This window comes from Onychostoma macrolepis, chromosome 09 (genome assembly GCF_012432095.1).
Source record: "Onychostoma macrolepis isolate SWU-2019 chromosome 09, ASM1243209v1, whole genome shotgun sequence".
Classification (NCBI taxonomy): Eukaryota; Metazoa; Chordata; class Actinopteri; order Cypriniformes; family Cyprinidae; genus Onychostoma; species Onychostoma macrolepis.
Window position 1 is genome coordinate 33,619,628 of NC_081163.1, and position 15,330 is coordinate 33,634,957.

General features: G+C 37.8%; 1 protein-coding gene across 1 annotated transcript in view; it reads left to right on the top strand.

The window, feature by feature from the left end:
• Positions 1-15,330, top strand: part of abcb6b (ATP-binding cassette, sub-family B (MDR/TAP), member 6b) — a 37,074-nt gene that overhangs the window by 18,559 nt on the left and 3,185 nt on the right. Inside the window, 4 exon segments of the mRNA XM_058786278.1 lie at positions 5,127-5,301; positions 5,662-5,774; positions 5,855-5,949; positions 13,841-13,909. Of these exon segments, the coding sequence (XP_058642261.1) occupies positions 5,127-5,301; positions 5,662-5,774; positions 5,855-5,949; positions 13,841-13,909 (452 nt within the window).

A 15,330-nucleotide genomic window follows, 5' to 3' on the forward strand; every position in this document is an offset into this window, starting at 1 on the left:
GAAGGCAAGTGGTCGCCAGAGACATTGCCTGGTTTCAGCAGTCACTCTCTTTTGATTCATTTTTCTGACTGTTGCATTGTCTTCTCTTTATGTAACATAATAACATGTAAATGTAGGAAGAAACAGAAGATGGAAACAAAGGATGGAAAAGAGGCCAAAAAGGAATGACCCCTTGCCCCCGCTGAACCTCTCTGTTTCTAAGGCACTGTACTTCATTGATGTTACGTCTGACTTAGTGGAGTGCCGAGGAGAAGAGACTGGAGTCTATAACAATCCTGTGAAGTGTTAAACAGAGCAGCATGTGGAGGTTCGTGTAAACAAGATGTTTTGCGTACATTTGGTCCAGGTTAGACGCACATGGGTAGTTCCCTCCCAGCCTTTTTTGTGCCTTTCAAGTAAACGGTTGCAGCCCTGATTTGTGCACACATCTGGTCGGATATGCGGAACAATACTTCTCGCCAAGTGGATTCAATTTTAGCGTGTTTTATGTTTTGCATATCACAGTTTTGCTTGTGTTTTTCTCATTTTCGAACATCTGATATGGCCTGTTTTCCCCGTCTGAGGGTCTAGACGCGTTGTGCCTTGTGCACATGTGACAGTGCTCAGGTAGTTTGTGACCAATTCATGTAATGTCACAAACAAGTCATAAAATTGTACTAGATAAATTGTTTCTAGCAACATCGAGTGTTTATTAAATAGCTGAACCAATGCTATTCATGACCAAATCATGGCCCTCTTTAATAATAACTGTGTTTGACGTGCACATTAGTCATTTGAATATATCCTACCACCGCATGAAATGAGTGAACGGGAATGTGCGCCTTATTTTTCCTATTTTGAGCAACTTCAAAAGACAACACCTAAACAAATGTGCCATTTAAGAATTAGTACAATTTAGTGTCTCCTTGGTGTTTTAAGGTTTTGCATGACTACTCATTTCTACTAGTCAACAAATACAAATATTTATTTGATGTGAATGAAGAGAGATGAGTGTGTCATGCAATGGAAGTTTGTGTATCACCCCTGATGCTGCTTGTTTTGTCATAAATGGTGTGTAAGTAACCATTTTACTCAAAGAACAATAGCCATAAATATAACTATAACACCAATATTAGTGTCCACAATAGCACTGGTGTTCCGTAATGAGGAGGCAAAGTATACAATGTTGTTGTTGTTGTTGTTGTTGTTGTTTTAATCAAATGTAAATCTAAATCCATGGCTCAGTCACATTTTTTGGTTAAATAAACATTAATAAAATATTTATTTATTAAAGCCGAGTATGAATCTCATCAAATTAGTGTTTTTAAACATTTTACATTTATTTCAAAATAATAACTCAAGGCAGTAACTATTTAAACAATATATTTTATTTGTGAACTTATGTTCAGCTATTCTGTTTAATAGTTAACTTATTTAAAGTTAGCTATTTGTGAATTTTTCTGATTATGAGTCATCAAAGCTCAGTAAATATCGGTCACAGACACAGAGATTTACCTTAAACTCACTAAAAACTCCCACCGATCATATAATCATTCCATTTTAAGTCTTACTTTGACATAACAAAGTGGTTATTTCAAAGCGTGCGAGTTGTTTACTTATTTTTATTTTTTTTTAATTAGTCTTCCCATTAAAGTCATTATATTGTTGATTCAGACTGATTTGCAAACAGGTAACATGCATGAACACAAGAGGTGGGATTTACTGTATGATCCAATCACAGCTGAATATAACCGGTCATATCCAGTCATATTGCGATTGAGGCATTGCCTCATCTCATGTGACTTTCCCCCAATCGTTCTCAAACCCCCCCAGCAAACTCACCTCCCGCTTTAGGGGGTGAAGTCAGTGGGCTTTAAAAGTCAATGGTCTCAGGGGAGGTGAGAGAGATGCGGCCTTTATTGCGAGTGATTTATATACTTTTTAATGTTATCTTTTGTAATATTGGTTTTTAATTTTGTACTAATTTGTTTCATCCAATATTTTGAGGAGGCACTGCCGCCCTTCAGAGAAACGCCCCTGGTGGTATAACTACTTGACTGTTCACTACTATTGTACACTACTGTATATGAATCTATAGAGAGAATACAGTGTTCCTTACTGATGGGAAGACTTATTTTAAGCTGCTCAATCCATCTTATATAGTAGTGTTTATGATTGGAAGAAGGAAAAGATGCTAAAATACAATCAATATCCAAATATATAATGAAAAATGTCTGAATTATCGGAGAGAATGGACATCCATGTTTTTTCTTATCAGTCACGGTAGAAGTGCAATCTTTCCTATGTATAATGTAATTGTGCCAGTCTTGTCCGATTTGTTTCTTCGTATTATTTTATTTATTTATTTATTTATTTTATTGAACTTAAATGGCATAAATGTGCTATAAAGTCTTTTACTTTTTTTTTTTTTATACAAAAAAATCTTTGTTCTCGAAATGATTGAGAATACTGTTGCAAATGGGACCGGAAACCAGAGCGAAAGTGCTGTCTCGTAGGATAAAAGTTGTATTGTGAAGGGACAGATGCTACACTCCCATAAAGACCTGGGAAGCCATTTGTGTTTCACATGGCTGCAGTAAGCCCTCTCTCACCCGGCCCAGTCTGATGTTAATTAGTTCATAAATTAAGGACATTGACTTTTTTTAAGAGCCAAATGAATGGGAAGAAAGAATGGAAAGACGGCGAATTAAGCACACTAAAAAACAGGCGAAAAATAAACAAAAGAAAAAACAAAAAAGCTAACTTCAAAGGGGGATCTAATTCGTCAGGCGTTTGAAGTGAAAACACTGAGGCTGGTTCCACTCGCCACATGGATTAATGGTCGAGTGAACAGCCAGAGCACCACTCGCTCTGCTCTCTCTCACTCTGTCATTATCAGTGCTCCGAGACGGGGGCTTTACTTTAATGTGATCCAAGAATAATTTCAAGTTTCTCTTGTTGTGGCTAAGATTACGCTCAGTTTTTCTTACAGCAGTTAGATTTGTTAGTGTGTACATCATTGAGGTTTGTTGGGTCAGTTTTCCAAAGTTGAGTGCAAAAGGGGGGGGGGGGGGGAACTAGCTTCTCTTAGCTCCAGAGACACTAAAAATTTTAGCTTTAAAAAAAAAAAAAAAAAAAATTTTTCAATCCAAAAATATGCAGAGACAGAAATCTAGGCTATAAATAAGCCATTTTAGAGAGAGCATTAAAGTTGGATTGGATGCCCATTTTTAGACTTAATTTGTTGTCTAAAAGAGCCTCCACTTGAGTGCATTCACACTGTTGTGATGTTTTGAATCGTAGTACATTTGTAAAATGATTTTATAATCAATTGAAACGTCTGTGGTTTATTTTTAAGCACCCAAGTTCAGACAGTAGCTTTGGTTAACTGCAGTAAAACAGCCAAGACTCTTGTGGGACATTAGGACACAGAGAGCATATTAGATGTTATCACACGTTTTTGTCTTCACTACCAATCATTGAGCTGATAATACCTGCTATGACCTCATTGACACAAGCTCTAATCAGTATGGATAATCTCCCTTAATTGAATATTGATTTGTAGAGACTGTTTGCATTTGTGATCATTCTACAGATAAGACGCCTCGACATTCCAAATTTAATAGTTAAGGCATTAAAGCCCCATTTTCTGGTTCTTACATTCTTCCTGTGTTATCTGTTAATGATTTCTACACATCTTTCCACTTACTTATCTTGCAATTTAGTTTCAAATTCCGTCATTAAATTATAAACTGGGAGAACAGGCATAATTTTAATTAACTTTTGAATATATTTTAAAAATGTAATTTATTCCTGTGATGACAAAGCTGAATTTTTAGCAGCCATCGCTCCAGTCTTCTTAAAGACTGGTGTTGTGAATATTTTTGTGGCTGCCATATTTTCAGGATTCTTTGATGAAAGTTCAAAGGAATAGTTTTATTTGAAATGGAAATCTTTCCATTTCCATAGTCATTCTAATATGTCTTTTAATGTCACTTCTGATCAAATAAAGGCATCCTTGTTCAATTAAAGTATTGATTTCTTTAGAGAAAATATTACAAACTACAAACATTTGAATAGTAGTATATGTTGTGTGTTAGTGCTTTTGAGACTGGGGTATCTGAGACGACTGTGGAAATGTACAATACTAGTTTAGCTTATATTGGTATTTTTAGTCTTCCATGTTTTGTTTCTAACTTCTGATCTTTATACATTTTTATTACTATATATTGTATGACTAATACTCTAATACATAACCAGCATTTAGGACCTGGATAGGTACGATTACACTGCACTAGTCACAATATGATTCTGTGTATTTGCAAAGCAAGTTGACACTTGGCTTAAGAGTGGCCTGCTTTTGACTCAAAAATGCTGTATAAGCAATCCATTATTGATATTGATTTCCTGATTTTGATCATTTTAGCACCAGTGTTGCACATTATAGTTGTAAATTTGTTAGAATATAAAATGTCAGCTGTATTCTGTCAAACATTGGCTTGTTTTGTGCCTCTACCAGGACAAACGTAACTTACCCTAATATATATATATACAGTATATATTTTAGACTGAAGCAGAAGCATACCAGAATGGCATTCAGATGGCTCCAGATGGAAATGGCGTATGGGCGTAGATCATCTCTGCAGCGTGGCTCTTGATATGTGGCTATAAGCGGGCCAGCTTAGCGCTTCCTTAAAATTTGTGCCCATTCCAGACCTACTTTGTCTTGTCTCTGCTCCTCTTTATGCTGTTCGAAACCCTTGATGTCAGCTGGCACTGCCTCACAGAGATTGCCAAGCTTTGGATCTCGGCAGGGGTCTATCGCCGCACCCCTCCCAACAACAGGCAGCATGTGAAGATTGTCACCCTGCTTTATAATTGGGGTTTCAGATCTTCAGAGCTTGGGACCCCTTCATAGCCCATCAGCACCTGGCTCCTTAGCTTTCAAAGGCAGTGGAGACCTCCAAAACCTCAGGTGGTGAAATGCTTTAAAGTTCGAGGCCCACCTGTCTGCGATTCACCTGTTGTGTAGAGCTAGATAGTCTTTGTGTGAAGTTGCAGAGAAAACAATCATTTGCGCAAACAGCAACATCTATAAGAATTTCTAGTTGACTTGTTTGAATGACTTTTCTTTGTTTGTCTTACAGGTGAAACAGAACTCTCTCCGATCCTACATTGGTGTAGTTCCTCAGGACACTGTTCTTTTCAATGATAACATCCGTGAAAACATTCGCTATGGACGCATCTCTGCAAGTGACCAAGAAGTAGAAGAGGCTGCAGTGGCTGCTGATATCCACCATAAGATATTAACCTTTCCAAACGGTAGAGGACTGCTACGTTTCTCAAGCTTTATGATCTCCACATTCTTGGAATACATGCACCACTACCATTTAGCGTCTCTTAGGCTCACCAAGGCTTCTTTTTTTTTCTTTTTTTTTTTGATGAAAAATACAGTAAAAACTGAAATATTAGTACAATTTAAAAAATTACTTTTTTTTTTTAATTATTATTTGAATATATTTTCAAATGTAATTTATTCCTGTAATGGCAAAGCAGCCAGTGTCATATCGCAGTGTGTATTGATCACAGTTTTGAAAGAACAGATATAGGATTGTAATAACATGAGGTGTGTATAAAGGATTACAGAATGTTCACTGAACAATACCTTTTTGAATATGACAGGATATGATACTGAGGTGGGTGAAAGGGGTCTGAAGTTGAGCGGAGGGGAGAAACAGAGAGTGGCCATCGCTCGCACAATCCTAAAATCCCCTCGCATTATTTTGCTCGATGAAGTGAGTAAAGACTCTCTTGAAGGTTGACAATTCATGATACGGGTTTGTACTCAATCCTGTTTCTCAAATTCTGCTTTCAGGCTACATCTGCTTTGGACAGTCAGACGGAGCGAAACATTCAGGCTTCTCTCGCTAAGGTGTGTGCCAACCACACTACTCTGGTCGTGGCACACAGGTAAGACAAAACCAGTCTTAAGTCGCTGGGGTATATTTGTAGCAATAGCCAAAAATACATTGTATGGGTCAAAATGATCCATTTTTCTTTTATGCCAAAAATCATAAGGATATTAAGTAAAGATCATGTTCCATGAAGATATTTTGTAAATTTCTTACTGTAAATATATCAAAACGTAATTTTTTATTAGTTATATGTATTGCTAAGAACTTCATTTGGACAACTTTAAAGGCGATTTTCTCAATATTAAAATTTTTTTTTTTTTTTTGCACCCTAGGATTCCAGATTTTCAAATAGTCGTATCTCGGCCAAATATTGTCCGATCCTAACAAACCATACATCAATGGAAAGCTTATTTATACAGCTTTCAGATGACATAAATTGAAAAATTGACCATTATGACTGGTTTTGTGGTCCAGGGTCACATTTATATAATCGTTTTACAAAAACAAATGATGTAAAAAACCACTGGTGTAACTTCCATGGACGTGTTACAGTACATTCTTCTTGGGAGGGTTAAGTAACTTGCTTAGTTACTCCCCACACATACAAAATGACTGCACCTTTATATCTGTTTAATGCTCCACTATGACTAGGCCCTGACATATAGACGTGTCATCAGTGCTTTTGTCTACTGCTCTGGGTTCTAAGCTTTATCCCTCAGATAACATCATGTATTGATAAAAAGCTTTTGTTGAGCCATCTGGGCGACATCTCTAGCATTAATTAAATGAATCTATTTGTGTCTTCGGAATAACGCCCTGGTTCAAAGAATTGAAAGGTGTAGGAAGGATAATCCAAACAATAGCAATCAGTTGTCTCACCGATGAGATAAAGCTGTATGTGACAGCTGAACTCAAAGTTCACACCTAAATGTTTGTGGCATACTCCATTAAACATTTTTTTTAAATCTTCAGACTTATAAAAGAGAGTGTCTTGCTTTTTTCTGGATTTTATGAAAAAGTTAACATTACAGTCTACAGCAGTTCGAATTTTTTTGTCGTTATCGCCCTTTTGCTTACATTAACTGCATTTTTAAATTGCAGATTTGGCAAAATAATTGTAATGGTTTACCTGTATTGGATAAACAATCCGTGTAAATGCATGTCTGTTGAGTATTGTCAATGCAATTGCATGTGCCTATCCAAATTTTTGTCAGCTGGCAACATTTAAAACATCTGTTTCGTGCAGTGGATGATTGACAGGTGAGTGGGCCTTTACTGGACACTAATAGATTAGTGCTTACACTGCAGATGTGATGTGATCACATGGATGTCTGACCACCTCAGGATGTGGTTACAGTGATCTGACCACAAAACCTGTCTACTCCTGTATTTAGTACTATTCACTTGGGATTAAATGAGAGTGAAGTTGGTTATCAAGACATTGGTCTTATCATAGCAGGTGTTACCGAATAAGAAAAACGTTTTTTTTTTTATAAAATTTCAGCAGTCTGTCACAGTTTTAATATTAAGGGTGCACCAATTCATTAAAGACCCTTTATTATTAACCATTGTTTTAACACCGTGATCAGCTGATCTGATTGTCAATATTTATTTTTCAAAAAGCCCCTTTTACAGTCCTTATCGAGCATTAAGCCATATGGTGAAGAAGAATGTCACTAGTTTATATATAGATACTGATGACACAATGGCAAGTAGTTAAGTAACAATCACTAATAATTAATTTGGAAGAAGACATCTTATTGACGTCATTGCAGCATAGACTGGAGCTGAATTCCAATTGACAGGCTCCTTATGCAGGGTTCACTGCTCCCTACTCCCTGAACACAGGATATCTGCTGAAGTTCACTTCATCTGACAAAAATGTGTTCATTCGGAACACCCTGCAACGTCATCAAACACAGACAACACTTGTGTTGATTCATGCATATTAGAAAAGTTTAAGGTTTGATGACATAATATACTTCTTCAAATACACTACTGTTGAAAAGTTTGAGATCAGTATTTTATTTTTTTTATTTAGCAAGGATGCATTAAATTGATTACAAATTAATTTAAATACATTTATAATGATGCTTTTTGGTAACACTTTAGTTTAGGGACCAATTCTCACTATTCTCAAATACTGTAGTTGCTTTTTAGCATCCATATTACTAGCACATGTGAAGTACTTATAAAGCACACATTCTGCTTGACCATATTCTACATCCCTAATCCTACCCAATACCTGAACTTAACTACTACCTTACTAAGCAGTGATTTAGGAGTTTGAGGCAAAAGTAGTAGTTAATAGTTGATTAATAGTGAGAATTGGATCTTAAAATAAAGTGACCTTCTTTTTATAATAATAATAATAATAATGCTTTTATTTTGAACTTTGTTAATCAAAGAATCCTGAAAAAAAGAGTTTTCACAAAAATATTAAGCTGCACAAGTGTTTTCAATATTTATAAGAAATGTTTCTTGAGCATCACATCAATGTATTAGAATGATTTCTGAAGGATTATGTGACACTGAAGCCTGAATTAATGACTCCTTTATCATCACATGAATTAATTAGATTTTAAAATATATTAAAATGGAAACACTTAAATTGTATAAATGTCTCACGATATTCCTGTTTTACAATATTTCTGATCAAATAAATGCAGCCTTTGTGAGCATAAGAGACTTCTTTCAAAAACATAAAACAAATCTTATAATATACATGTTTATTAATTTAATATAAATTAAAAGAGTATTCCGAACCTCTATAAATGCTTTCACTGTATGACTGCTATCATATACTCACATTAGTTTTTACTTCTTTGTTTGTCAATTTGTTCAATTGTACATCCACCTGTCTTACAGTTTCTTTAATCCTCTCTTATTAAACACTGATTCAGTGCTAATTACTCAAACTACAAATGGACATCTTACAATTTATCCACATTTAAAGGGGTCATATGATGCGATTTCATCATATGACCCTTCTGTTTGGAGTGTTACAAGCTGTTCGTGCATAGATAAGATCCTTGAAGTTGCAAAGACTAAAGTCTCAAAACCAAAGAGATATTCTTTATAAAAGTTAAGACTCGAACGCCCACCTAAAACAGCTCATTCAAACACGCCCCCACGTCTACGTCACAGTGTGTGAAGATTTGCAAAACACCGCCCAAATGTATACACAAAGAAAGAAGGCGGAACTATTATTCTGCCTGTAGTATTGTTGCTGCCACCAGCGCCATGTTGTGGAGATGCTGTGTGTTTCGTTGTAAAAGCGAAACAACTTTTGTTTGGGCTTCCAAAAGAGGACATGGCTAGAAATCAGTGGTTAAGTTGTATTTACGACACTGTTCCAGAACAGTTCAACCCAAAGATTAGTGTGTGCAGCGCATTTTACGGAGGATTATTTCCTGAACCTGGGAGTAGCTGCCAGTTATGCTCAAAGGCTGTTTCTATAAAGTGGTGCAATTCCTACTTTGCTTCTGACTCACAGCCTGTAAGTATGTTTTCTTATTTAAAGAATTTGCCACTGACTATTCAAACGCGAGTTTTGAGCAGTGTAGAGTAGTGCTTGTTGTTTGTCGTTTCTCCGATCACAAATGCAGACATGGTAATGTTTAGGCAACGCGATGCGTAAAAAGACGTATAAGTCATTATAATCAGTAATTATGTCCTCACTGGATACAACAAATGCCTCGTTTATAGTGGGTTTTATTGTTTTAGTCTCATCGCGCTGGGACACGGCATCACAGTACGGTAAGATGCGTAACATTTCCATCTCACGCTTGAGGTATTCGGCCAATCACAATGCACTGGATAGCTGGCCAATCAGAGCACGCCTCGTACAGTATGTGAAAAATAATGTGTTTTTTGAACCTTAAACCGCATAAACGCATTGCATTACACCAAATACACAAAATAATGTTCTTTTTAGCAACATCATATGACCTCTTTAATATGTTTGTTTTCAGAAGTGTTGTTAGTCATGAGATGAAAAACTCATTTTTCAAACTCATCAAAGTATTTTTTGTCCAAGAATCACCAAGTTTCACCTCTAGTCCACACGATAGTGTTAGATAAAGGTCTGCTGTGTCCTCAACAGAAAACACGTGTGCGCCTGCTAGTTATTAGCGTGGAATTATTTTGTATTGGTGTTTTATGAGAAGAGCGAACACTTTTTGACATTGATTCAAACGCCACGCTCACTTCCTCTCCTCTGGTCATCTTTTTTTCTCGTCTTTCTGTGTCACATTCCACCACTCTCGTACTCCTGCTGTCGCTCTTGGAAAGCGTCTCTGCCCGTCCAGCGTCTCTGTTTGCTTCTCCCTAATGTTCTTCCCTCTGTCTCTCATTGCTCTCCTCTTTAGAAAATTGTAAACACATCAGGATCAGAGTCTGCGAGCTTTGATCCTGTCCAGCCTCTGAGACAGTGGTGTCACTTTGATCTGTTTTGGGGTGGTGGTTCTGGGGTTAGCGATCAATAAAGAAGTCTCCGCTCCTTTGTTTGAAGATGAAGGGCAGCTGAGAGGATGACCTGCAGAAGGGTTTTGGGTGTGAATTAAAGAAGTAGTGTGTGTGGATTAGATTAAGAGGGATCTAGTGCTTAAAGACTCTGCTGCTGCTTTAAATTAGGGAATGCGTTTACAGTACATCGGCAGCTGCATCGTTCTGCTTTGTGAACAGGATGCAAACAAGGATTACGTTTTTTTTGATGTGATACAGGAATAAAAACAGGCTTTAGGGGCAGAGTAAGTGACCTGTTTCCTGTCTGTGCCCTTTAAATGTGAAGTCTGGTTTTTAATACTGCAAATATTTTCTTCTACCTAAATTATTATGCAGACAAGTAAGATGTTTGTAGGTTGTAAATATTGTGGCTTAATGGAGCCATCAAAGCATTGCCCATGTATTCTTTGAGCATCCTGACCAGCCCAACACAACAATGTGAGTTTGAGGCAGGACTATCCTTTATATTTCCAATAAGTGGAAAGGCACAGAAACACCAAGTCAACAGCAAAGCTCTAGGCAACCGAAAAGTTGCACTTGAAGACGCACATTCTGCGTCTGAATGAGAAGAAATAACTCTCCATACCAGCAGGTGGCAGTTGTCTGTATTTATCATTCAACAGGACTCCAAGTCAAAGAGCTTGGAGTGCAGATATACAGTGGGGGGGGGAATTATTTGATCCCCTGCTGATTTTGTACGTTTGCTCACTGACAAAGAACTGATCAGTCTATACGTTTAATGGTAGGTTTATTTGAACAGTGAGAGACAGAATAACAACAACAACAACAAAAATACAGAAAAACGCATTTCAAAAAAAGTTATAAATTGATTTGCATTTTAATGAGTGAAATAAGTATTTGATCCCCTATCAATCAGCAAGATTTCTGGCTCCCAGGTGTCTTTTATACAGGTAAGGAGCTGAGATTAGGAGTACTCTCTTAAAGGGAGTGCTCCTAATCTCAGTTTGTTACCTGTATATAAGACACCTGTCCACAAAAGCAATTAATCAAATTCCAAACTCTCCATCATGGCCAAGACCAAAGAGCTGTCCAAGGATGTCAGGGACAAGATTGTAGACCTACACAAGGCTGGAATGGGCTACAAGACCATCGCCAAGCAGCTTGGTGAGAAGGTGACAACAGTCAGTGCTATTATTCGCAAATGGAAGAAACACAAAATAATTGTCAATCTCCCTCGGACTGGGGCTCCATGCAAGATCTCACTTCGTGGAGTTTCAATGATCATGAGAACCGTGAGGAATCAGCCCAGAACTACGCGGGAGGATCTTGTCCATGATCTCAAGGCAGCTGGGACCATAGTCACCAAGAAAACAATTGGTAACACACTACGCCGTGAAGGACTGAAATCCTGCAGCGCCCGCAAGGTCCCCCTGCTCAAGAAAGCACATGTACAGGCCGTCTGAAGTTTGCCAATGATTCAGAGAACTGGGTGAAAGTGTTGTGGTTAGATGAGACCAAAATCCAGCTCTTTGGCATCAACTCAACTCACCGTGTTTGGAGGAGGAGGAATGCTGCCTGTGACCCCAAGAACACCATCCCTACTGTCAAACGGAGGTGGAAACATTATGCTTCGGGGGTGTTTTTCTGCTAAGGGGACAGGACAACTGCACCACATCAAAGGGACGATGGACGGGGCCATGTACCGTCAGGGCCAGGGCTTTGAAAATGGGTCATGGATGGGTATTCCAGCATGACAATGACCCAAAACCACACGGCCAAGGCAACAAAGGAGTAGCTCAAGAAGAAGCACATTAAGGTCCTGGAGTGGCCGAGCCAGTCTCCAGACCTTAATCCCATAGAAAATCTGTGGAGGGAGCTGAAGGTTTGAGTTGCCAAATGTCAGCCTCGAAACCTTAATGACTTGGAGAGGATCTGCAAAGAGGAGTGGGACAAAATCCCTCCTGAGATGTGTGTAAACCTGGTGGCCAACTGACAGAAACGTCTGACCTCTGTGATTGCCAACAAGGGTTTTGCCACCAAGTACTAAGGGTCAAATACTTATTTCACTCATTAAAATGCAAATCAATTTATAACTTTTTTTGAAATGCATTTTTCTGGACTTTGTTGTTGTTGTTCTGTCTCTCACAGTTCAAATAAACCTACCATTAAAATTATAGACAGATCATTTCTTTGTCGGTCGGCAAACGTACAAACGTACAAAAAGTTTTCCCACTGTACAAACCAACGATATCCTACTGTTCACCTTGTTATAATTATTTCAATCTGTATTGTCACACAAAATACCAATAAAATGATTTGAAGTAGATATGCAAACCATCAATAAAGCAGTGGTTGTTCTCCAGTGTCCACACTTGTGGTCTTGGCCACTCGAGAGCACATGTATGTGACAGAAAGTGAGTGCACAAGATTGTCCCAGGTCTGATAAATGCTGGACTTCATTCACGCTTCCCAGTGGTATTTGAGGATCCCATCAACTCATGTGCCCTGAAATTGCGAGATACAGATGAAAACTTTCTAAATATCGCATGTAATTTGGTAGTAACACATAAAGTGTTGATCACTTTATTGGCGCTGAGATGAGTATGTGCAAAGTATTTTGTAAAATGTTTGCACCTGCTTTTTATCACTTCATTAGAAGCACCACAATTCAATTTTGTCTGTTACATAGAGACTACTAAACACACAGAAGTTTGTTTTAAAGTGCAAATTATTGAAAATCAAAATGTGTAAATTAAAAAACTTTGTATAAACTTCACTTGCATCCTTAAAATACTAGAAGTATGTCCCATTGGGTAATCAAAAGTTTTACACACACTTGCAGAAATCTATCATGGAAGTAGAAAAATGGACAAAAGCAAAGATTGGAAATGTGAGTATTGGGATAGACCCATTTTCACAACAATCTTGCTCACCACTTGCTTTCATCACTTCCTTTTTCTTCTTGTGCTTGTTCATTTTGCCACCAAATCAACATGCTCAATCGGCTGAAAAACAAACAAACAGGGCAGTTCGATTATTACAACAGTGTGAAACAAACCACAAAAAATGCCTGTCATTGGCCGACGGCCAAGCCTCGGCTGGGTTTGTCATGGCCTGAAGATGGTTTTCAGGAAACCTTGATGAGAATAGACAATTTTTGTTATTCCTTATGGTGGTAATGACATTTCTGTTCACTCTGAGGTGCATTATCAGCTACAGTATTAGCTCAATATCTTTTGTTGCTCAATATCTTTATATAAATGCTGATTACCAATATTAAATAAAAAAATTTTTTTTTATAAATAGCTACAAGTGAATTTGGGTGTCACAACATTATAATGTACAATATGATAAATGATTGTGAGGTGCTGAAGATTACATTTAATGTTGTTATTTAATTATTTGTTTGATAGAGGTCAACTTTTAGTGAGTGTTAGATCATTTCTATATAATGCAATAACGTTCATTTGTATTTTCAGGTTGTCCACCATCATCAATGCCGATCAGATCCTGGTTCTTCATGATGGGCAGATTGCAGAACAAGGAAGGTCAGTAGTGTGTGTGTGTGTGTGTGTGTGTGTGTGCGCGCGTTTGTCCTTGAGCTTCTGTTACTCTGAGAGGAAAAACCTACTGTAAAGATTCAAACAACACACTCTGCGTGGCCTTTTCCCCCTCAGAATGGCCAGAACGCAGGCGGTATGAAAGAGGAAATGTGACACCCTCTCTCTGTCCTGATTGAGTGAAATTCCTTTGGTTCGGTGGAGAGTGAACCATAGAAGACATGTTGGGACAGACAGGGTCTTCATCATCCTTAGGAAACTTAAGATCTGTGTGTTAGTGTGCGTCCCAGAGGCGGTGTTCTTGTTATCAGTTGATCTGTAGTCTTAACCTGAGGGCCGTCTGAGTGCGTCCTCATCTTCCCAGAGACAGGATATAGTCTCTCAGTGTCCGAGCGGTCCACACCCTGCCTGATCAGTGTGTCCTGTCTCGCTGCAGGCCCTCAGGTGGTACACACACACACACCCAGAGTTCCTCCCTTAAACCTGACGGACACACACACAGAGCGTCCTGCTAATGGACTTTTCCATTCATCCTGGCAGTTCAGCCCCGGTTTTAACCCTGTGCTCACTGTCCTGCACTTCGGCCCTTTGATATATGAGCTACAGCCAACAGACCGTCAGCAAGACACACACATACACACAGCCGTAAGGGATGTAACTCCACACCTCGCAGATTCAGCCCTGACTGACACTGCGATGTAAACACGAGCCACACAGGCTTTTAACCCACAGGAACAGCGTATCGGAATACACATGTTCTCAGGAAAAGAGCGAGGTGGGAACGTCCATTCGGGGAGGTGAAGGGTTAATGCTTTCAGAATAGAGGAATTAATAGATACACCTTGTGCTGCCCCTTAACAGGCTACTTCCTGAAAAGAGACGTCTGTGGTCTGGGAAATCTCTGGGAAAAGATTTGACAAGGAGGGAGGATGTGAGGTTCACATGGTCATGGGAAACCTGGAAGTATATCAGGGAATTTTAAAATAGCAATTTTTTTTTTTCAGGCCTGGAAAAGTCATGTAAATTATTAGTGACTATAAATCATTCTGGTATAACAGAATATAATATCATATATGAAAAGTTTTTATATAATAATATATATATATATACATACATACATACATACATACATACATACATACATACATAAATAAAATTACATTTTTAAAATCCATATCCATTAAGCAAAAAATCTTGAGAAATAATGGAATTGTTTTGTGACTATTAATCATTTTAATTATTATCAGCTAAAAAGTATTATTTTTAAGTACACTTTTTTAAGTGCAATACATTGAAAATATTTTAAGAGTCCATATCCAGTAAGAACAAAAAAAAAAAACTCATGTAAATTTCTTAGTGACTATTAATTTTCTTCTTACGCACAGCTAAATATATTCAGACATAATATA